Here is a 25743-nt window from a genome sequence, read left to right on the forward strand (position 1 = left end):
CCTTCAAATTTCAATGTTTACAATGAATGAATCTTTATACATGTATAAAGTATACGTTAACTGCACAATGTGATTATACATATACCATATAACGCGCTTATTCTGCGACCTCACTACGCTTATCAAGACCTTTCTACGCTCGCCGCGTTCTCACTGCGACCATACACCGAGTTATCCGATTGCAACACGATCTTACCACGCTTTTTCTGTGATAAGAGCACGTCGTTACCATGAATTTACTACTCTCATACCGCTTTCTTACTACGTTATCGCTTAAACATCGTGTTCCATATCAATGCAATTCCATTCCTTATTTTTCTGATTAATACGTAATTTTTTCGGAAACAATACAGTCATGCCACCAAACTCTACTAAAACACGTGGGCGTGGTGGTAGGGGTTGGTGTAGAGGCTGAGGGAGCTCTGATAGAAACGAATCCTGATCAAGCATAGATGTCGAACCGACAAATCCAACTAAATATTTTGCTGGTCCAAAAAGCTCAAATAACGATATTTTAGGAATTTTGGTCCTCAGTGCTCTACAACTTTGTACTTTACTTGGCCTTTTTAACTTTTTTGAATTCGAGCGTCACTGATGAGTCTTTCGTAGACTAAACGCGCGTAAGGCGTATATACAAAATATAGTCCTGGTATCTATGGTGAGTTTATTTAGTGAAAGATAGCAGAGTTGACACAGAGGTGTCAATAGATATAGGAAAATGTGGTATGAGTGCCAATGAGACAACTCTAAATCCAAGTAACGATTTATAAAAGTAAACCATTATTATGATTATAGGCCAAGGTCATCTTTCAACACGGAGCATTAGCTCACGCCGAACAGCAAGCTATAAAGAGCTTCAAAAAAGTACTAGTGTAAAACAATTCAAACGAGAAAATCAACGGTCTAATCTATCTAAAAATGTGAAGCATGATTGAGCTATTAGAGAAAAAAATCACAATTACATACAGACAAACAAAACATGGAAAGCTTTAATATATTTTAGATGAAAATGAGAATGATGGTCGTAGTAATTTCGTAAGAAGAGCGTTGTAGAATCGTACTATGGTCTTGAACAGCGTGCGGTAAACGTTGTTTAGTCGTATTGAAAGCGTAGTTGGGTCACGGTGAGAACGTGATGGTCGTAGTGAGGTCGTAATAACGTCGCTTTTAGATCGTAGCGCAGTTTCCCCGAAAAGAATCACGCTTTCGCTACTCATTCGCTGCGAGGGTACAGCGACATTTGTGATCTTACTTCGACCTTATTGCGCTCTAACTATGCTTCTTCTACGAACTAATTTCGTCACGAACGGTACCGCGCCACGAATGTTTTGATCACGTTCAAAGTTAGCAACTCTCATCACGATCTTGAAGACCTCATAACAACCGTGATACGGCCTTACTACGATCTATACGATCGTACTACGATCATCAAAATTTGCATTTTTTTCACAGATCGTAGTTCAATTGTGGCCCAGTGGACTGCGGTATTAGCATTATTGACCATGGAGCATTATTAGAAACTAGATTGGCAAGATCATTGACTTTTCAAAGTGTTCTTTGCATAGTTTATTGTATATAATTAAGTTGATAAAGTTAATGCCTACCGAATATTGTTTTAAAATTAAAAGGGTAAAACAGACATCTGGAGAGTTGTCTCATTGGCACTCACACCACATCTTCCTATATCTATTTGTCGAGAAAACAATGAATTTGGAAAGCTTTCCTACTGTTTATTGTAAGTACTATGCAAGCCACAGATATTTTATTTGGCGCGCTGACTTGAGGTGTTGTGTTTTTAATAGTTAATATTTTACTTTATAATAGTTTGTCCTTATATAATATGGTTTTGACATTACTAAAAATGTTTTGTTATAAGTCAATATGGTATTGGCATATAATTTAATGACATTCTGATATTGGTTTTATGTTGTATATAGAAAGTAAGAAAAAAATACTAAGAACTGAACTCAGAGGAAAACTAAAAACGGATAGTTTCTAATCAAATGGAATGAAAAGCTAAAACACAACAAACAATCGGACGTCAACTGTGATAGTAATGAATTTGTAGAGGCATTTTCTTATTTTGAAAATGGTGGATTTAACCTGGTTTTATAGCTAGCTGAACCTCTCACTTGTATGACATTCTACTATACTGACAAGGATTCTTAATTGAAACAAACAGACGAAACAATAGGTAAAGATGACAAAAGTAAGGGAACATCAGTCAATATTGTGTTATCAACTTATTATTATGGGTTATGTTGTATATTGTTGTTGTAAAGGGTATTCTGTTGCTTCCGTCATATCATGTTTTCTCCAGTTGATTTTGAACGTTAGTGTTGCAACAATTCCAGCGGAGATTATTTCATGTATCCCAATATTTCAAAGAGCAAAACGGGTTATTTTTTGGCGCTTAGACTTCCGGCTGTCGTCTGTACAATAGATGGCACTTCTGTATAAATTATATAAAGGTTATAAACGGAACTGCAATAACCAGTCAGTACCTAGCTTTACGTACGCAAGTTTAAGTTTTAAACAATGGAAACAAGGACAACAGTAGTATACCGCTCTTCAAAAGTCATAAATCGATTGAGAAAAAAGAAATCCGGGTTACAAACTAAAACCAAGGAAAATACATCAACTATAAGAGGAAACAACGAAACAACAGATTCACTGAAGTGCAACAAAAAACAAACGACAATGCAACACACACAGAAACGAACTATAAGATAATAACTGCCATTTTACATTTGGTACACAACATTTTAAGAAACAGTTGTAATGTTGAAACCAGATGTTAAGTCCTTCAAAATAAAGTACAGTAGTACGTGAGAACGCGACAAATTGGAGTTGACACAAGGCTTAATTTTCTGAAAAAAACATGTTTGCCGACAGAAGATCAGATTTATCTAAACTAGCATCAAATAACAACGCCATTACGCGTCATCAAATGAAAAGAAAACCTTATCACTAGAAACGGAAGTGTTAAAAAAATCAATTATATCATTGTTGAATATCGAAATATAATCCAATATGCCATTAATGACAGCTGAAAAATTATATTTTATGGAAGCATCTAATTTAGACATTAACTGTGTTGGACCTGTGAACCGACAGCAAACCTTTTATATAAAAAAAAAACACCAACATATTAATGATCATATACAAGCATACGTGAAGAAATAAGTTGTTCGTAACAATAAACAAAGACCATGGTGTATAAGTTCATGACACAAAATCACTACACGCAAAAGAAGATAAATAAAACAGATGACTTGTTGTTTATGTTATTTCAAAATCCAAGTCAGGACTTGAAAAGATGTAATAAATCCAGAAGTAAAAATAAATGCAGATGAACGAACGAAATAAAATTCTAATTAAACAATTACGGAGACAATAAGTATTTAGTAATGCATAATAAACACAATGGTATTGCTATGTTCGGTGCATGTGAAACACTAGAAAACATATGTACTAGATAAAAACACTTGCATCCATTGGACAGTTTTGTAGAAGAATTTTTTTTTATTAACAAATTAAAAGTATCTGTACATGCTGCGTTTCTATGTCCAGTCAAAATATATATAAATAATGTATGCCTTTGAGAACAGTTGATCAGTTACCGTGATATTGATCTGTAGATAAACTTCACAGCAGCACGTAATAAACCACACATTCATAAGAGTGAGAAAATTAATATAAGGATGCTTAACATGAATTGAATTTCTTTTCTAACAAACAACGAAATGCAAAAAAGAAAATGTAGAAATCATAATACAATATCATGAAAATTTGTATATGAGATTTCGTTCTTTAACAATGATTTTATAAGGAGCAGGTACTGTAATATTACCAGATCCACCTAACTCTACTTTTGGATTTGTTCCTTCAGGCAAGGTTATCTTGAACCTTTGCATAATCGTTGCAAAAATCAAATGAAGTTCTGGTTTAGCAACAGTTTCGCCTAGACACACACGTCTGCCTGCTGAGAATGGTAACCAGCTTTCTGGTTTCATACCAAGTTTACCCTTCCCGTCGAGGTAGCGTGTCGGATCGAATTTCTCCACGTCTTTCCAATATCTAGGATCATGGTGAAGTGCCCAGTGATTGATCATTACCATTGTATCCTTTGGGACATCATATCCTCCTGTAAATCATAAAAAATATAGTACGTTCGAATAAGACAAGCAATTTCAACCTGAATGCATAACTTAAAAAACTAGTGCAATTAAATCAGTACAATACGGAAAATTAAAAAAAAGTTTCTGAGGTTTGAAAAGTTATTAATGTTTTTTTTTTTTAAATACTGCAACATACTGAACCTGAATAACGCCGACGAATAAGAGGATCACCGTGTCATATTTTAGTATCTTATACATTGTTTTCAAATTTCAATGGATTTGGTATATTCATTTAAGTTATCATCTGTAAGCTATAAAAGAACTATCTTTTTTTAAATAACTAAACGGGTATTGATCTTAAACGGTAAATAGAAAATCCATTGGAATCGTACATGACCTGTATTTTATGTTCTATAACATTGTGTTGGTATGTCAAAATATTTGGTAAAGTGATAGTCTAATCACCTTTCAAAACTTATCTACTGACTTGGGACATATATGAATCTCACAATATACTCCTCTGCCTATCAAAGAAGCACAGAATCGGAAAAGCAAAATGTGGGCAAGTATGTTAATCATGACATGTAAGTAACAGTACTATAAACATGTATGTATTGATATGATTATAATGATATTTCTCTATTTGAAAGACTTTTTAGAGATTAACAAGTATTCAACTTTCGACTTATTAGTTGTTTTGTTTTAATAATTGAACCATTAATCTTAAATGTTGCAGAACAATACGATGTCACAGTGTTCTTTCCATGTAGTTCTTGTTACATTAATAAAAAAAAAAACACACAATTCGTTCAATGAATTCGCGTTGCAATGATATAGTCTAGGCAAAATGCTCGACACTTGTCAAAAACAAGAAGATCAAAGAAGCCAGATTATTTAATTTCACTTTCAGATATATTGATGATGTTCTTTCCATTAACAATCCGAACTTTTCTGATTGGGTTCCATTAATATATCCCCCAGAACTAGAAATAAAAGAAACAATAGACACGGCTTCCTCCACCACATTTTAGACTTATATCTCGAATTTGACATACACAGTCATCTCAGTACAAGAATCTATGATACACGAAACGATTTTAATTTTGAAATTATAAAGTCCCCCACCATAGCAGCAATATAAAAAAGAAGATGTGGTATGATTGCCAATAAAACAATTTTCCACAAAAGACCAAAATGACACAAACATTAACAATAATAGGTCACCGTACGGCCTTCAACATTGAGCTAAGCCCATACCGCATATAGTCAGCTATAAAAGGCCCCGATAAGACAATGTAAAACAATTCAAACAAGAAAACTAACGGCCTTATTTATGTAAAACAATGAACGAAAAACAAATATGTAACACATAAACAAACGACAACCACTGAATTGCAGACTCCAACTTCACCTGCATATGGGAGATACATTCCCAACTTATTCTATATATATTCAAGATCTTGCAGCTCTTACTCGGACTTTGTCGGACTTTGTTAAAGGTCACCAGTATCTGAGCAGAAAGTTGATGGACCAGGGGTATTTCATAGAACGTCTTGTCCTTTTTCTAAAAAAAAAAGTTTATCGGAAGGTACCAAGACCTTGTTGATAAATATCCGTATCAAATTCACGAATAGTACATGATGGTCTTGATGTATAGATTCTGCGTACTTACGTTGTTAATCATCTCAACAACCTGTTATATTGTTCTTTTATTTGTCTTTGTTCTATTTATAATATGACTCTTACTGTTTGGTTTGTTTTCTGTGATATCCATTTGACATAGCTCGGTACTTAAACATCCCGTCAATGTGATTGTATAATCTTTCATTTTTGCTAGTGTGTTTTGTTAAAAAGACTTTTTGTGTTTCGCTGGTTCTTATGACGTGACTCTGTACTTTAAAAGATCCCGTAATTATGTTATTGTTCTATTATAAGTCATTATGTTATTGTTTTATTATAAATTTGAAAATACTTTGAACCACAAACGACAAAATTATTTTATTCGCGTAGTTTTAAATCTCGGTCTATTTCTGAAATTAATTCTAATGTAACTTTTGACTTTTAACCCTGTATACCACCATTACCAATGTGAAATTATAATTGTTTTGAGTAAACATTGAACGACAAAATCTTTTTCCTATGTGACGTTTCATTTCCTGACGTCAGACACGCGAAGCAATGAATGTGTTTTTTTTAATTTGATAGATGCTTTTATGCCTTTTTGTAAATGATTATTTGTTTTAAGATTGTAACACAGTGATGACGGCTGTGCCCATATTTTGACTGTTGTTTATTATGTCTGTTATGTTCACGCATCGTTGTAAATATAACGAATATGATGCTGTCATATAAGTGAGAGGTTCAGCGCTATAAATCCAGGTTCAATCCACCATTTCTACATTTGATAATGCCTCTACCAAGTCAGGAATATGACAGTTGTTGTCCATTCGTTTGGTGAGTTTTGACATTTGATTTTGCCATTTGATAAGGGACTTTACGATTGAATTTTCCTCGGAGTTCAGTATTTTTGTGATTTATTTTTTATAAAGATAATAAAATCTTCCTTGTCATAATAGTTCATTAACATTTGAACTATGAACACTGACCTAGCAACATTGAGATTAATATATACGCCTCCGGGTGTAGAATTTTCTCGCTGTGCTGAAGACCCATTGGTGGTCTTGTGCTGTTTGGTCTTTGGTCGATTCGTTGTCTCTTTGACAAATTCCCCGTTTACATTCTCAATTTTATATAATAACACAAGATGCAGTGAAAGAAATTTTAATTGCCTTCTTCAAAGAAAATATAAAGTTTCCACATTGGATAAGTTAAACGATTGTTGAAAACATTGTTAAAGTCTGTTTTATTTAAATACTCACCGACTCGTGTGTCACAAATTGTACTATGAGGTAGACCTACAGGAACAGCTAAACCAAGCCTCATGGCTTCGTGTAAGGTGGCTTCTGTATAGCTGAGATTGTCTCTGTCTTTTACTGTCGGTAATCTATCTTTTCCTATTTAAACATCAGAAACCAGGTTTAATCCACCTATTTTCTAATCCTTTCACGGATTTGACTACATTTTTTGGTCCTTTTGGTCTATTGCTCTTCATCTTTAATATAAGCTTTGGACTTCAAATATTTTGGCCACGAGCATCACTGAAGAGACATTTATTGTCGAAATGCGCATCTGGTGCAGGAAAATTTGTACCGTTAATGCTATACTAAGGAAATGCCTGTACCAAGTCAGAAATAAAATACCCTAAAGCTTTAGAAAATGTCATTAAAAGTACCAGGATTATAATTGTGTACACCAAAACGCATTTACTCTACAAAATACTCTTCAGTGACGTTCGTATCAAAAAAAAATTAAAGGCCAAATACAGTGCAAAGTGGAAGAGAATTGAAAGCTTTATTTCTAAAAGGTTCTGTAGAGCTAAGGCTATCCATTCCTGGGGTAGAAAATCCTTAGTATTCAAAACAGTTTAAAGTTTTATATACAGTTAATTTCCAAATATTACAATATCAATGACAAGGAAAGGACACAGGCAAACTTTGATTACTCACCAACAACTCTGTCTATTTCTTCCTGAACATTACTTTGAATTTCTGGTAGACTGGCCATATAACGCACAGCAAAACCTAACGTTATTCTTGATGTGTCAATACCAGCTATTAAAGGCAATTTTTCTATAGATTATTATTAATTAGCACAGAAAACAAACATAATTAATGAGTTCATATTGAGTTTAGACCTAGCTTATAGAAACTGCAAGTTCTCTTAGTGTGGCACAACGTTTCGTTTGTCATTTAAACTTATAAAGACCTTTTCAACGCAATGATTTTATAATGTGTTGTTTAACAACTATATCCGTTTGAACGGAGAGTTGAAAAAATAATTTATCGGGCAACATTTGCATGTACTTATTACAAGACAGGCCCTGTTACCAAGTGGTTGTTGGTCACAACTTCCGTAAACTTAATTGATATCACAGAGTTTTGAATTTTATGAAGGGCTACTGTTCATATTTTAAAAAATCATTTAGACACTGAATCTGTTTGGTGTGTACTGATTCTAATTATATGACGACTTATTTATTGTCATGTATTATCCCAGTATATCTACTTTTAGCACAAACACATTCAAACAAAAACTGAGGCTAGAACCATTTGGCCTTTTAGTAGGCAAACAGGTTTCTTTTAATGTGTTAGGCTCATTGTGACTTTTAGATGATTATCAACAATACAAATAGAGTCCATGCGCTTTCATTTTCGACAGCTTACAGGAGGTACCGGGTAAGAAGTCATGCAATAATACATCAAATCTGTCATGTCGCATTGTGTTTTGATAGAATACTATGTATGATATAGTTCATCTGTCTTATTTGCCTCAACTCAACTCTAAACATATACATGTAATAATAATTTTCTAACCTGTGTTTCAGATAATAACACAACAGTTACTCATTTGAACTCACCGCTAAAAATGTCAAATACAGTTTGTCTAAGATGTGTTTCGGATAACTTGGACAACATTTCCCGGTTCTCTTCGTGTTCCGCTTCTTTTCTTGCCAGTATCAAGGAATCAGTAAAATCTCTTACATTGTCTTAAATAATTAATGAGGTTTTTTCTATAAACTGTTAGATAAAACAGTAGATGGCATTAACATATGACAATTAAAATTTGGCAATGTTTACAGATCTGCTAAAAAGAAAATGTATTTACTATGATGCTTTTATCAGGTACACAAATGTCACATTCAATATGGTCTAGCTATTTTCTATGCATTCAATTCCTGCACACTCATTATTTTGAATTATTGAAAAAAGCGAACGATTTGTTGATTAGATAAACGAGAAATCAATACAGAAATAAAACAGGTAGGACGTTTAAAATTTAAAATATATATTCCATCTTGACACTATTGTCAACACCAGTGATCAGGGTCTACATCATCTTAATCAAAAGAATAAAACAGGTACAAATTGATTAAGTAGTAAGAACTGAAACATACACTTTTGCAAAAGGTCGCAATGACCTACATATGCTACAAGAGCTCTAAGAGCTCCGTTGGTACTGTTATTATCATTACTGTACTATTTATCATATTTCCGATAAATCAACAACGAGAAAAGAAAAAAATCTGTTGTAATGAGAAAAGTAAATTCGTATAATATATAAGTACATAAAATAATTATAGATAAAGAACACTGACATTATCTTGATGATTTTCCAACCCTGCATACCACCATTCCCAATGTAAAATTATAATTGTTTTGAATATACATTGAACGACAAAATTTCTTCTTATGTGACTTTACATTTTCTGACGCCAAACACGCAAGACAATAAATGTGTTTTTAAATTTGATAGATGGTTTTTGTTTCCTTTTGTATTTTTTGTTTCGAGATTTTAACACAGTGATGACTGCTGTAACCATATTTTTGAATATGTTACCGATTATGTCTGATTTGTTCACGCATCGTTGTTAGTATAACGGAATTTGATGCGACTGACATACAAGTGAGAGGTTTAGCGCTATAAAACCAGATGAAAAAGCCTGTACCAAGTCAGGATGTGACAGTTGTTGTTCATTCGTTTGATGTGTTTTATCATTCAATTTTGATTAGGGACTTTCCGTTTTGAATTTTCCACTGAGTTCAGTATTTTTGTGCTTTTTCCTTTTGATTGCTCTCTCTTCCAATTTGTTGATGTCTTCCTTTTATTGAAAGAGAACTGTGTATTTTTTATTGTCTTTTTTTAGTTTTATTTAGTTCTATTAAGCCTTTTTTGATTTTTTTGTCACTGTCATGTCTGTTCTTATATACATACCAATATCAAATGTTTTTTCGTGTTCCTGGAATTTTCTTTTGACAATAGTGATGAGTTCATTCATCGTTTTGCTAAAAGTTCTGTACTTATTTGTTGTCCATATCTTATACATGATGGGGAACATATCTTCGACAAAGCCATTTCCTATCATTTCATTGGCTTCCCTTCTAAGTCTTATAAATCTTATAAATTCTGGATCATCTAATTCAACACTGAAAAGATAGAAAACATTTACAGCCTAGCACTTATACTTGAATATAAACTCATCATAGATACCATGACTATTGTGTATTTACACCAGACGCGCATATCGTCTACAAAAGACTCATCAGTGACACTCGAATCCAAAAAGGTTTAAAAGGCCAAATAAAGTACGAAGTTGAAGAGTATTGAGGACCAAAATTCCTGAACGTTTTGCCAAATACAGCTAGGGTAGTCTATTCCAGAGGTAAGCCTTAGTATTTCAAAAATTCATAAGTTTTGTATACAGTTTATTTTCTTATATGACCTTATCAATGATATTTCATGTAAGCACAGAAGTGTCAACTACTGGGCTGGTGATTCTCTCGGGGAAATAAAAAACTCCATCAGCAGTGGCATCGACCAAATGGTTGAAACACCGATGAGCTACCTACATACCAGACAAGGAGACATTGCTATTCAAAGCAAAAGTACCTCAAATCGTTTATTTTGCAATATTTACTAGTTTACAAAATTATTAATGCACAATCTATGAAATTAAAAATAATATAAAATCAGAGTTCTGAGTCCTCAATTTTCTTAAACTTCCTGTTTTATTTTGGCCTTTTTAACTTTTTTGATTCCAGCGTCATTGATGAGTACACGCGTCTGTCGATCAAAATTGTAATCCTGGGGTGTTGTACTCGAAGTTATCTTAGGATTATGACACGTCCTTGTCCTAAGTCGTGTTCTCGCGGGTATAAGATTTTCAGAAAAATAATAAACTTTAATTTTTTATTACAAATTTTATTTATTACCTTAAATAGTTGTCACTTTATAATATAGTACAAAAAACATTCTTAAAAATCAATTCGTGTTGGACCCAGGTGACTTTTAAAATGTAAATATCATTGAAAAAGCTCCAAATTATCTCCCTTTGGTGCAAAATGCTATTTTTAGGCATTTAAATTGAAATATTTTTTTTAACTCATTGGTGACATATATGTTTTATTGTTGTTTTCGAATGAACTGTACATAAACTAAATAATTGTAAAATTTAAGCGATTTCTGTAACTTAGTTCGTTTTTTATTTCGATATTACCGCTATTTCTCCTATTACTTCAACAGAAAAAATACGGGGCGCCGAATGGGACTCTTGCGGTTTTGTACAAAATTTAATCTTTCATAACAAAATCATTTTTGTCTTACAAAACTATGTGATACAGACTTGTTTTTTGAGAAAATTCATTTTTGTAGACAAAATTCATTTTTGTAGACAAAATTCATTTTTATAGACAAAATTCATTTCTGTCATGACAAAAGTCTCCCCTTGTTTTAGGTGGGGTTCCTGTTGTTTATTCTTTAGTTTTCTTTGTTGTGTCTGGTGTACTATTGTTGGTCTTTTTGTCTTTTTCATGTTTAGCCATGGCGTAGTCAGTTTGTTTTAGATTCATGAGTTTGACTGTCCCTTTGATATCTTTCGTCCCTGTTTTCAATTTTGTCAAAAAGTTTTGCAAATATTATTTGCTTACACAATTGACTATGTTACCGGATATGGAAATTAAAACACAAAAGTCAATTGTGTGCGTCTGTGAGATAAGATTCAATTTTGTGAGACAAAATTGACTTTTGTGAGACAAAATTGGCTTCTGTGAGACAAAATTCAATTTTGTCCATTTTGTCTCACAAAAGTCAATTTTGTATGCAAATTAGTTTACAGAATCTACAGAACTAAACTATTTTACATACAAAATAGACTTTTTCACCCACTTTTTAAATTAGGTAACAGAAATGAGTTTTGTCCATGACAAAAGTCACATGACAAAAGTGACTTTTGTCCACTGAAAGATATTTTTTTTTGACAAAATTATAAATTTGTAAGATATTTTTTTTGACAAAATTATAAATTAGTAGTATGTTAAACTGAACTCATTTTTGTTGAACAAAAGTAACTCTTGTCCGTAGAAAATTGAATTTCGAGTACAAAACCACAAGAGTCCCATTCAGCGCCCCGTAAAAAAAGGACATGATCAAAATTGTATGCTTCTTTCGAAGGCAGATTGTGAGTGTAAATGAACGGTGACCCTATTTTTTTATTTCATTTTTCTATTCGGTAAAAGATAAAGTTCATTTATAGAAAAATGTAGAGAAATCCTAGATTAAATTTAAAAAAAAAAATGACCCGCTAGCCACCTTAAGTTAGAATTTATTACATTTTTCGTCCTAACTTTAGAACACCTAATTAGGTGTCTCAAGGTAATCCTATCTTTATCCAAACTTAATAAAATTTGGAATTCGCTGTATGCTCATTACTTTACGTGAAAAAGAAAACGAAATGAAACGAACCATCGCTTATTAGTTCGCCACTCGTACATAAAGAAAGTGTGCAAGATTTTTTACTTCGTGTTTCACGATACGATGACTCTACAAATTCAATTCTCATATAAGTTTTATCAAGTACATTCCCTTTCTATATGATTTTATAACCATGATAGTTACATCTGAAATCATGCATTTAATTCTATATATGTCATTATAAAACTCGAAAACAATTCTATAAAATGCTTTCGTCATTAATAAAGGTTTTATCATGAAGGCCGTACGGTGACGGAGAGTTGTTACTTTCTGTGTCATGTTGGTCTCTTGTGGAGAGTTGTCTCATTGGCATTCATACAACATCTTCATTTATCGTAAAAATTACTTCAACGATTTAAAATATCGCACTTAAGATATGTTTAGGATGTGCTTACATGTGATACGTCTGAGTTATATTTGAGACACAACTTAAGAGTGTCCTAAGATGATCCTAAGTCCATCCTAAAATTGGTCTTGAATTTAAATTTGATGGAACTGTCTACATTGGCTTCTACTGCAACGCTTATAAATTCATCGTTTACCTTTCGCCAAAACAAACAGCAGTCATGATATTGAACACCATTAAATCAATGTACTTTTCTGGATTAAATGGTCCATTTTCTTTGGCCATTAAAGGTAAACATTTTTTCATTGAAGAATGCATAACGTCCTCTAAACGATTTCCTGCCAAATATTGCCTACAAATATTAAGCTTCCTTATTATGATAATTGCTATACCTATTTTTTCAATAAACAGCATTGATATTTTTTTTTAAAGTTAACAATTATATGGTTTGATATAAAAATAAAAATGATAACCAGTTTTCACCTAGCACTCTGTTAAACAGCACTACATAAGAACAAACTGTAAAGTTCCTCAATAGATCCGTGAGGATGTATACTGTACCCTTCCGGAGCACCTGAGTTTTTTTGTGGGGTTCGTGCTGCTTATTCTTTAGTTTTCCATGTTGTGTCATGTGTACTATTGTTTGTCTGTTTGTCTTTTTCATTTTTAGCCATGGGGTTATACATCAGTGTATTTTCTATTTGACTGTCCCTCTGGTATCTTTCTTCCCTCTTTTGTACATCAGCATTCCTAATCTAAAGTTGGGTTTTACTGAATTACTTCAAATCTTCAACATGTTTTCATTTACTCTCATTTAGGGACCTACTAAAATAGCACCATCAATATAAAATATGTGATTGATAAGGATGTAATGCATTATTTATTTTACCGATATTTATAGAATATCTTATATGATTTCAACTTTTCAATTGTCCCCTTTCCATTACTCAGCGGTAAAATACCCTTTTCTCCTTTATAGGGTGTTGAAAAATAAATTGAAACTCAACGCTTGTGTCTGTTCATGACATACATCTTAAGTAGCTTATGTTTACTCGTTACGTAGAACTGTCCCGACATAGTTTCCGAGAACAAAGACGGAAATCAACGCTACATAAGTTTAAAGGTCACCATCACGAGTTTGTTGTCCAATACAACATATTTGTTTCTCACTCACTAGCGACACGAATCGTCGTGTTAGGTATTTAGATATCAGAATATTAGTCTAATCTGTAAATTAAATGGGGAATGTGTCAAAGAGACAACAGCCCGACCATAGCGAAAACAACAACAGAAGGTCACCAACAGGTCTTCAATGTAACGAGTCGTTTTGAACGTTTGTGGATTCAATTGTGGTTGACGAAAATGTATATCAAAAGACGCTTATCTTGTTTACTCATCCGGTGGCAAGCCTTATTCTAAGTCTATAGGGGTATCTAGTTTTTTGTGCTACTTTCATTCACTTCTTGGTCGATTTATGAGATTTCTCAGGTCTTTAAAATTTGTATTTGGTTTTGAAATTTTAGTTTTTAAAATCTCGAGCATCAATCCAGATTCACTATTTGTCTTAATTTGCATCTGGTGAATTTTTAAAAAAAAGTACCTTAATGCCTTTCCAGCAATTTTTCTGTGCAGTTTCCATGTTGGTGTATAATTAGCAAAAGCAATATCTTTACTTTCCTCCGTGAACATGTGAACTGCAAGTAAAATGTCTTTCATGTCAAGTGAGGAATAATAACTTGTTTTTCTCTACCAAACTGTAAAATTTGAAACAAAGTTGGTTATTTATTGGAAAACAGATTGTCATAGTATTCATGTACCGAGTAAACACTTAATGGTAACTGAATATATTATTTCTATCTTAATCATTTTCCAGTTTTGCTACAAAAAATAACAATTATCATCTGGTGTAAATTCCATGTATTCATGTGATTAGGGGGGCCTATGGACTGCCCTCCTCAGTCTCGTCCAGACTTAGGTCCTGGCACTTTGTAAATTTTCATTTAAAAAAAGTATTCACCAAGTTGTACAATCTTAAACACTTAAAAAAAAATACATGTGACTTTGTAATATTTCAGCTAATTCACGTCTATGAAAAAAAATATGAAATTTAAATACCTATATATCATTTCAAACTTAAAAGTCGATTTTTATTTTACAGAGTCGGAGATACACCCAAAGAATATTAACGGACATACATTTGTACTTTTCATAGACGAAGGGAACATGTAAAATGAACGAAATTTGAAAATCAATATTATTTATACTGGTTTAGATATGACATTATATAGTCTACTCATATTACTGAAAAAAGAGGGTCTGTTCTAGGTTTTAGAGGATAGACAATAATGGGGGAAGTTCAGAATAAGGAGCAAAACTTATAAAGAAAAAAGACAATAATGCAAAAAAAAAATAAAGAACAGAAATAATAGGTTGCTAAAATATAAAAATAAGAGCACAACAGGCAAACTAAATAAAGAATAGAGAAAATTGTATAAATCAAAGAATAAATTTAAATGAAGGACCCGCACTCAAATCATCTTATACATCTATTTTCTGAGACCAAATAATTCAACTTTACTGCTTGATTTTTTTTCATAAAGATAAATGACAATTGAAAAGAAAAGCTAGGATGTATCCATGTTAAAATATGATAGTATATAGTCTACATTTACCCGAGTGAATTGATGGTCTATTTGCGAAATCAGCTTTGCATGTTAAAATATGATAGTATATAGTCTACATTTACCCGAATGAATTGATGGTCTATTTGCGAAATCAGCTTTGCATGTTAAAATATGATAGTATATAGTCTACATTTACCCGAATGAATTGATGGTCTATTTGCGAAATCAGCTTTGCATGTTAAATATGATAGTATATAGTCTACATTTACCCGAATGAATTGATGGTCTATTTGCGAAATCAGCTTTGCATGTTAAATATGATAGTATATAGTCTACATTTACCCGAATGAATTGATGGTCTATTTGCGAAATCAGCTTTGCATGTTAAAATATGATAGTATATAGTCTACATTTACCCGAGTGAAAGATGGTCTATTTGCGAAATCAGCAATCAGCTTTGCATGTTAAAATATGATAGTATATAGTCTACATTTACCCGAGTGAAAGATGGTCTATTTGCGAAATCAGCAATCAGCTTTGCATGTTAAAATATGATAGTATATAGTCTACATTTACCCGAATGAATTGATGGTCTATTTGCGAAATCAGCTTTGCTTCTGACTAATGCTTCTGTGACACTATTGATATCATTTAAAACAACCGTCTGGTAAGGTCCTGTAAAGAAAGAAAAATCCGTTTTGTAAGCTATCAGCGTTCTAACGAATGGGGTAAATAAGAGGGTTGACCTTGTTAAACAGGTATAACCATTTGAGATTTTTTTTAAACTTCAATTATACAAAAGATATATTACATATTGCAAAAATTTATCAAAAGACAATGTTTTAAAATATAATAACATATTATCATCAACAAAATAACAAAAACTTAAATACTATAACACCTTCTATAACAATTTGGGTTGACAATTGTAATTGTAATAGATATTTGACAAATATCCTAAACAGTTCATCGGTCTATCTTTTTTTTATGATGGGAGAGTTTTCCGATTTAATTCAATTTTTAACCGTGTGTTTTCTGTTCATAAAGTTTGCATATTTTTTTCTTTCTAATTCAGGAAAACAATGCGTATGTGCAAGATCGATCGTGATTTTGCGTTATCGACTAATTAGAAACGAGATTTCATGAACTGGGGACATAAACAGGTTATTGATTTATCAGATCGGTATCGTTATTACTGTAGTCAGATTATAAATACTTTATTTACAAGAAGCATATATGCTTTATCAAACGAAAATATAGATACAATATATGACAAACAAAAGATATGAGTAACAGAGTATACAATAATATTATGACAATATATATATATGTGATTTAATTTTCCAAGCTGCATTTGAATACTTGCATAGTTTTTTCTGTCAGAGATAGAGAAAGTAGAGCTTGAAATAAATATCTAACTTGTGCCGGTTTTGCCCAGAACAGTAAAATAAAGGTAAAACTTCCATGCGCACAGATCTATCCGCTGGACATGATAAAACAAAATGATATTCGTCCTCTTAAACATTCATATTGCAACATAAACAAATTCTCTTTTTTTTTCTTTGAGTATTTAAATAACGAACATTTAATCTTAGTGTGCTGGGACGCAATTTTGTTAATATAGATACATAATGATTACTCAATGAAAATATATAAGTATATTTCAAAACCAAATACTAGTTTATATCGTTTATAAATACAAAGTTTGTTACATTCTTCTAAAGCTGAAGATTACACTGACATATTAAAGTAGACTAGTTGGACCGTTATGTTAATTAGTCTTAATTACAAAAGAATTTATTTTCTGTAAATTATTAAATCATTTCGCCAAAGATCATATTTCTGCGCACAAATTTCTTCAAAGTTTTTAAAAAGCTTCAAGGGACTTGAAAGTCCTCGTTCCTTCTTTATCAAACATTTCGTTTTGGTTATTTGCAAGATATTTTCAGTTTCATTCAAATTTCTTTCCCAACTTTCTCCCACTGGGTCTCGAAATTTTACAGATTTTTTTTTCATTTTACTTTATTAAACATAAAAATAAACAAAACACAAACAGATGACACTCAACGGCTTCACAGATAAACGGGAAAGCGGCGGGCGTCCTAACAAACCTCGAATATTGATGTATACCATATATGACTTTCCCCCCAGTTCATCCAAATCTCGCATATTCTCGCGACCCACTCCGAATTCTAGGTCGCGATCGAGCTTACCCTGAACTATTTATCTTATTTTTGGTAAGCTTCTTTCATTTTTGCTTTCCTTTTTTCCGAAATTAGAAAATCATTTTTGTTTTATTTTGAGAGATCCTTTTATCTATCATGGGAAAGCACCTTGCTTTGCTATCTTTAACAAGAAACAGTTAGTAAGTCTTCATCCACAGGTTAATCACATCAATTCTAACAGTTTTCAAACTAAACTCACTGAAAACATTTTTTTTTAAGATATTAAAAAACTAAAATAAAGTATGAAGGTATTTAACGATGCAAACGGCACCAATTTTAACCGTTGTATTTCAAACTCTTGATTCTACTCATATGTTCTCATATTTTGAGTAACTCACCTAGACTTACAGTGAACACTGGTCCATATTTCTTCGCATATTTTACAAATATTTCATGTAGAAATTTGGCTTGGATAACTACAATTGATCAAAACTACATATTAATCCTGGTTAAGTATGTACCGTAAAATACAGATTACAAGAGAAAAAAACGCAAATACTGAAGCACAAAACAATGATACAATATTACATAAAAACATAATATTATAAAGCAGAATACACAAGTGTTTAGGTTGAAATCACTTATACTTAGATAGAAAATACAAATACAAGAGCAGAAAACACAAATAATTTGACAGAAAATACAAATACTAAAACACAAAACACAAATACCTAATACGCAGTAAAAACTAATAGTTAAACAAGTCTTAAATTAAGGCAACAGTAGCTATAGTGTCTACCACTCCCTACATAAGAAAATGCCTGTACGAAGTAAAAAATATCTTGTTTTTCATTTGTTTTAAGTGTTTGAGATTTCGATTTTGCGGTTTTATAAAGAAAAAGAACTGACCGTTTTGAATATCCCTTGAAGTTCGATATGCACATGGAAAGAATTGCATTTAACAATATTTGAAAAATGCCAGTACCAAGTCAGGAATATGACAGTTGTTGTCCATTAGTTGGATGTGTTTTTTATTTGATTTTGCCATTTGATTATGGGCTTTCTGTTTGAAATTTTCCTTGGAGTTCAGTATTTTTGTGATTTAATTTTTTCATTGATTACTATAATGTTTAAATATGGCATAAGGAAAAAATTGTAGTGTATCAAACATGTTATCTTTCTATGTCTTTGGAGCATCTGTTATATATCAATCAAGTGTACACATATTACTAATTTTGAACTACAATGTACTTATGTGTTTCATGTCTTTAACTTCTAATTCATAAGGTTATATTCAATATCTAATTTCTTTAGAGCATTGTGACAACCAAAATTGCTTAAATAAGCCAGTGTAGAATAGCAAAAGGTGCCTCAGATCATCTTTGTCTTAAAGTGTAGCAAGCTAAGAATTAACACAATAACACATGGCATGAACCAAATAACCGAACGTGAGGGAATAACATAAAAACTGTATTCCCCCTAATGTGACGAAAAAGTTAACAAAGCAGACAAAAAGTTTTGTTCAAACCGGGGGAAATAGTCTTATTATTTGCTAGAAATGAAAAAGTTGTCTGGTTATATGTTAAAATTGAGAAAATAGTCTTTAGGATAGGATCTACAAATTTAGGTCAGTCTGTTGAGTGGAAACCCATTATTTTCAAGACTAACGACGACAGAAGTCACTTAACATAGCTATTCTTCATTCGTTCATAAAACACATATTACCTTCATAATTTCCAATTAGAGGCCAGCAAAATGGTCCAGGAGGAAGATTATACTTCAATCCTTGTCTGAGTTTGTACATGTATACAACAAGTAAAACCAGTAGTACAATAAGAACTGTCTGCACATTTAACGCTGATAAGTTTGAGTAAAACATTCTGCAAATATGAAAATACAATTAAATATATAAGTTCCAATGCTCGTGGAATTCTTCACCAATATTACAAGAAAGTGGGCAAAGATCTTACATGTATGAAAAATATACATTATAAAAAAATAAAGTTGAAATTGAAATAGTATCTAGGATATTGTATGTATATAGATCTAAATATGCAATCTGTATATAAACCACTCGTTCTAAGAATATAAAATTTCAAAAGACAGTATATATTTGTTTGGTGTTTTATCTCATTGAGGGTCACTACTGTATGCCTCAAAGTATTATGTGCAGTAGGATTTCCAGTGACACTAGAACAATAGAAAAGTCACTCTTCTTATGAAAGAGATAGAAAAGGTCTAAAACAGGAGAGACAATTTACGCATAAAACCCGATATGCATAGGGATGAATATCTCTTAAAACACAAAACCATTATATAACTTTTATACAACCACTATAAATAAAGTATATGTTAAAGCTAAATTTGTTAATATATGATTTTTTAATTGCCAAACATGCTGTTAATTGAACAACATATTGTTCGACATAGGGGTGTGTAAAAAACTGCCAGATTTGACTGCATATTTTGCTTTTTTTTCTTTTTAAATATATATCAAACCTTAATAATGTAGCTTTCTGGGTATCCAATTTTTAACGTGTTCCGAAATGTAGTTTCGTCACAAGAATTTTTCAAAGTTGTGTCATTTTGTCTATATGAATGTCGGTAAATTCGTATGATCGAGCACACCGACAAGAATATCGTTGGGACAACTCGATATAATGTAATCAATATACGTGAAAGATTACCTAATGTGAAGTTTATCAAAATCATCATAACATAATTGATCAACACATTATGTTCGAACAACATGAGTCCTACAATATAAGATTTTAAAGGTGCATATCATTTACATTCAACGTTTTTATTGGAATTTTTTTACTACAATGTAAGATCATGTAACCTCGAGGTTCAACGTTGAAATTCAAAAAAAAATCCCAGAAATTTTTTGAATGATATTGTAAATGGAATGAACCTTCCAATTCTTATAATATCGGAATAAAAATATGTGATCCGAATTAACCATGCACGTTTGTTATAGAAGATTATGAACTTTTATGATGTACAGGGGGTAATAGTTTTTTCTTAAACAATATTATGATCCCATATTTAATAAACTTTGTTGGCAATACTTTAATATAAACACTACATATAGCAAAGTATATATTAAATCTCAATGTAGTATTGATAGGAAAAATGTTTGACTCGGTAAAAAAAAATCTTCCCCCTCCCCCCGTATGGGGGGGGGAATTAAAAATTGCTGCATGAAAGACACTAGCTCCACATTCCTATGCATATGATTGTCATATGTACGAGAATCATTCCATAAAATTTCCGTTTGATATCCTTTCAATGCATAACACTGTCTAGTGGTTTGTATGCCACAATTACAAGGAGAACCTGGCTAAACTTGTGCAAATTCAAACACTTGAATCTTACATCGCAATTGATGTTAAGCAATTATTTAAAGGGCCATCCGGAACTGTTTGGTTTTATGACTGACAGTCTTCCTTCCATACAGACCATCGCTGCAAAATAATTTGAACATTTAATTAGATGATTATAATATTATTTGGCAATCCAAAGAGAACCTGAAAATATCAGACCACAACTAACAGAGACCCAAAAAAAGCCAATTTTACTTTACAATGAAATTGAAAAAGTAGTTAGTTGCATGTCAAATCATCTTTTGGCTGTCGACAACAAATAAATAAAATCTAAAATTCGTAACATTTTACCCCCCCCCCCTTTTTTTTTACTGAATTTGTTCAAGGTATGGTGGTTTTACCCCTTTTCAGATTTCAGTATGTCATGTTGTATATCTTTTATAAATTAGATTTATTTCTAGCAAGTTTCTACGATATTCCTTATCATTTGACAAAATACTATGCATCTGAATTAAATTGAAATACTATTTGAAAAAGCGCGCCTTCTTTTACTTTAATTTACTTCCCTTTATTTCACATAGCAACAAATATTAAAAACTGCCACATTTGACTGCATATCAATTCTTTTTCCCAAAAAAAATATATGTCAAGCAGCATAATTAACTTTACAAATTGGGAGAAAATCAAGATGTTCCGACTATAGGTTACTAGTATTAAAAAAAAAAAATGAAATGATGGCATGATTACAGGTTTGAACCCTGACGACAATTAAAATCGAAAATTCACTTATTTAACTATCATATATGAAGATACGATGATGTGATAAACTTAACAATTAATAATTTACCTGGTGCATTATCATATTCATATTACGTTGACACGTCTTAGTTCGTCTGTGTTAGCTCATTTCAAGCTCGTAAACAATGTACACCATTTCCCGCTGTTCTTTACCGATTACCTCTAGTCAGAAGAGCGCACTGTTTACAGGGGAGGTAATATTTTTTCACCGGTTCACGCACTGTGTGGTGATGGTGTAGTTCTTATTGTTTTAACTTCAACAAAGGGAGGCAAACAATACCAAAGGGGTATTCAAACTTAAAAGTCGCAAATATACTGCTAACGCAGTCTTGACATAATTTCTAAAATTGACCGTCATTTGACTTTTATTCATTGCTATATATATATATAAGTCAATGTCGTCATTTTGTGTAATAGTGACTGTATGATAATTTTAAATTTAATATACACACTACAAGTAATAGCTTTTCGAAGAAAAAAAAGCTAGCCGTCTCTTTGCTGATTGAAATGGATAGTGCCTGTTCTCGCTATGTATATAAATTCATTCCGAATAGCCTTGCATATCTATCAACAAATTTTACCACACACGTTATAAAGCAGTATATTGTTTGATGTTGGTTTGTTAAATAAGGTCCTTGTCGTGCTTATACTTTAAATAATGGTTGTAAATGTTTTACCCATTTGTCAAACAATTAATTCTCTCATCATGTAATATCATAACCATGTTCAAGTTTTCTTGTTTTCCGTGTGTTTACAAAACATCGGGAGATTCGGCAATTCATAGATAAATTTCTTTTGTACCGATATGCATGATTCGTTACCAGGCAAAATGTTATTGCTAAAATAGAGAGTACACATCCGAAACTCTACGGGATTGAAAGACATATACTAGGTTTGGTGTCGCAACCAATCAACGAACTTTTATTATTAACGTCTCAGTAATATCGACCGATCAGGAAGTAAAAGCAGAACACTTTCGGGAATAAAAATTTTTCTCTTATGTCATAATGTTTGTTTCAATTTTCCCTAGTGTAAACATTCGAATAATTCTAATCCCTCAAGCTACTATAGCTGATCGTTACACTAGCAATCGAGGAACAGTCGGGGATTGACGGAATATTAACACTCTAATCCCTAAATTGACGATATGTGTTCGTTAATGTAACATTCGAGGAACAGTCGGGGATTGGCGGAATATAAAGACTCTTCTTTCCTAAAGTGACTATAGCTGATCGTTTTAAGTAACAATCGGGGTACAGTCGGGGATTGGCGGAGTATAAAGACTTTAATCCCTAAAGCGACTATATATTGGCGTTAATGTAGCAATTGGGAAACAGTCGGGGATTGGCGGAGTATAAAAACTCTAATCTCAAAAGTGACTATAGCTGATCGTTAATGTGGCAATCGGGGAAAAGTCAGGAATTGGCGAGACATAAAGACTATAAAACCTAAAGCGACTATAGCTGATCGTTACTGTAGCAATTGAGGAACAGACGGGGATTGCTGGAATTTAAAGACTCTAATCCCTAAAGCGACTATAGCTGATCGTTACTGTAGCAATTGAGGAACAGACGGGGATTGCTGGAATTTAAAGACTCTAGTCCCTAAAGCGACTATAGCTGATCGTTAATGTAACATTCGGGGAACAGTCGGGGATTTGCGGGATATTTAGAATGACGAGTGAAACCAATTTTCAACTCTAGGAAAAGGAATAAAATTGCTAGTTATCTTATATAATTAGACAATAATATTTCTTATGCATTTGACTTGCATATGCTCCTTACTAGGTTAACTAAGCAGTTGCTGCTTCAGTTGACAATGTTCGGAGAGGGGAAAAGTGCACCGTAGAAATGTTTTGTCAAAACAAAAATAAAAGATGTGGGAAACACGTCAAATACATGAACAACAGAAAAACAAAAGAGATCAACAAAAGATCAAGATGAATGTATGACCTCAAAGTATTGATTTATTAGGGGTTCCTCATTTCTTTTTTCTTTAATTTTTATACAATTTGCTCTATTCCTTGTCTTGATGCACTTAATAATTATCTATGTATGATGCATTTATCTCTATTCTGTTTTTGTTTGCCAATTTTCTCTATTCATTACCTTTTTGCCCGCTATCCAGCAATTTTGTATTGTTAATATAAAAAAGTAGATGTCCACAAGAGACTATAGGGCAGCCGTACGGCCTTCAACAAAGCGCAAAGCCCATACCGCATAGTCGGCTATAAAATGCACCGAAAGGACAATGTGAAATAATTCAAACGAGAAAACTTACAGCCTTATTTATGTACAAAAAATGAACGAAATACACATATGTAACACATAATAAAACGACAACCACTTAATTACAGGCTGTTAAACATTGTTGAACACATATGAGTTTAGTAAAAACGTTTACCACTGTCAATAATATATAAGCTAGAACTGAGAAGCCTTCAGATGTAAACACAAAGTTTTCCACAAATGCTATTTTGAAAATAACTGAATGTGATAAACGGTTATGCTAATGTTAGGCTGTTAGCCGTTCTAAATTGCTGGAAAAAATGTATTGAATGTTCCCCATTAGCACCGAGTTCGTTATAAAACAGATTAAGGGAACATCCAATTGATTATTTTGATTTTTGTAATATTATTTTTTAAAGGGGACGATAGAATGTTCATCTTTTTTTTAAGGCAGCAGTGTGTATTTGCACTGTATACTTTTGCACGTTAAACTTTATATTCAATATGAAAATCCAATTTTCATTTTCTATAGATTTGTATGCACTCTAATCAAGCAACAAAATAAAAACTTCAAAGAAAAATTGATTTGTTCATAATCCACGAAAATCCAATTGCCTCCAAAAGAGAACCGTGGCGGATCCAGATCTTTTTGTAAAGGGGGAGGGGGCACTGATAGGCCTTATCTAAGTAGTTCATAGATCGAATTTATTTCCACTTACCTTTTCTTGTTCCCAGAACGATGATATATTTTTCAATTTCAGGAAGGATTACAATTACTGTGATCCTATCTATAATCTACGTAATAATAAAAGTTGAATTATAAGTTATTATTGAAATTAAAAGACCTACGAACAAAAGGGGGTGTTAAGATCCACTAGCCCGAAGTTCGAGGGGATTTTAGCACCCTTTTTTGTTCGTAGGTCTTGTAATTTTAATATTTACTTACAATGAATTTACTAACTTACAAACCATTTTAAAAAAATCCCAAAATAGCATATTTGTTTATAAATGCAAACACCTTCTTTCCCTTTTGCGGGCGATTCTATAATTTAATTATAACTCGTTTGTCAGTACTTTCTATATATAGCAATTAAAAGTGTTCACAATACAATACATATGTGATTATAGAATAAAGAATGGATAAGAACGGAATGTACAAACGTACAGAAATTATAATTTTTTTAACAACTTCCTTTAGAAAATAATTTTGTATCACGTTTATTTTTAGATATAATGAAAATACATGATTTAATTTATTATTTTAAAAAAAAACCGGTCTTTAAGATGTGTATAAACGGAAGCGTATTAGCGCCACACATTTTGTTTCTTCTTCCTATGCTTGAGTTATAACGCAAACCTTTGCGTTATAACGCAAACCTTTGCGAAATAACGCAAACCTTTGCGTTATAACGCAAACATTTTTTTTTATCTTATTTCTTATTTATGATTCAAAGGGAACAGTAGTTATTAATGGAGGAGGCTGTATACATTAAAATTTATCACCTTTGTAATCATTGCAAAGTAAAATGCTTGAATAATTAGATCATATCAATGACTAATAATGAGCAGAATAATATAAGAAGGTGTGGTATGAGTGCCATTCTAACATGACGTCCTTCAAACGCTTTGAGTACACACCCGTGGTAAAATTTGAATATATTGCATGGGCTGTTCCAATCGTACTCCCACGTCATATGCTTTTTTATGAATGAGTTTCGCGACGTCATAATACGATGACGTTAGAATATGAGCATTTTACGGGAAAATA

General features: G+C 32.3%; 1 protein-coding gene across 3 annotated transcripts; it reads right to left on the reverse strand.

Annotated features, from left to right (window-relative positions):
* Positions 1–3435: 3435 nt before the first annotated feature.
* LOC134713909 (steroid 17-alpha-hydroxylase/17,20 lyase-like) lies at positions 3436–24798 on the reverse strand. Of its 3 annotated transcripts, none has more exons than XM_063575187.1 (11): positions 22425–22543; positions 19349–19503; positions 18022–18099; positions 16035–16133; positions 14435–14528; positions 13031–13186; positions 9954–10165; positions 8599–8727; positions 7688–7792; positions 7001–7135; positions 3437–4147 (listed from the first exon to the last, which is right to left on the reverse strand). In XM_063575187.1, the coding sequence occupies exons 1-11, from the start codon at positions 22469–22471 to the stop codon at positions 3783–3785; spliced, it is 1575 nt and encodes a 524-aa protein (XP_063431257.1). In that variant the 5' UTR covers positions 22472–22543; the 3' UTR covers positions 3437–3782. The 3 variants fall into 3 exon arrangements, with proteins under 3 accessions (XP_063431259.1, XP_063431257.1, XP_063431258.1); XM_063575188.1 differs by lacking the exon at positions 22425–22543 and adding an exon at positions 24695–24798 and having other exon boundaries at positions 3438–4147; XM_063575189.1 differs by lacking the exon at positions 13031–13186 and having other exon boundaries at positions 3436–4147; positions 22425–22540.
* Between the last annotated feature and the right edge of the window lie 945 nt (positions 24799–25743).

The sequence above is a fragment of the Mytilus trossulus genome, chromosome 4, assembly GCF_036588685.1.
Source record: "Mytilus trossulus isolate FHL-02 chromosome 4, PNRI_Mtr1.1.1.hap1, whole genome shotgun sequence".
Lineage (NCBI taxonomy): Eukaryota > Metazoa > Mollusca > Bivalvia > Mytilida > Mytilidae > Mytilus > Mytilus trossulus.

Bases quoted from the DNA above. Each gene is read 5' to 3' on its own strand.
- LOC134713909 (XM_063575187.1), bottom strand. From the start codon at position 22,471: ATGGTTATGATATTACATGATGAGAGAATTAATTGTTTGACAAATGG. The intron at 14,529-16,034 runs GTAAATGTAGAC...TTTTACTTGCAG, and splicing joins TAGACCATCAATTCATTCGG to TTCACATGTTCACGGAGGAA. The intron at 10,166-13,030 runs GTAAACGATGAA...CTATCTTTTCAG, and splicing joins GCTGTTTGTTTTGGCGAAAG to TGTTGAATTAGATGATCCAG.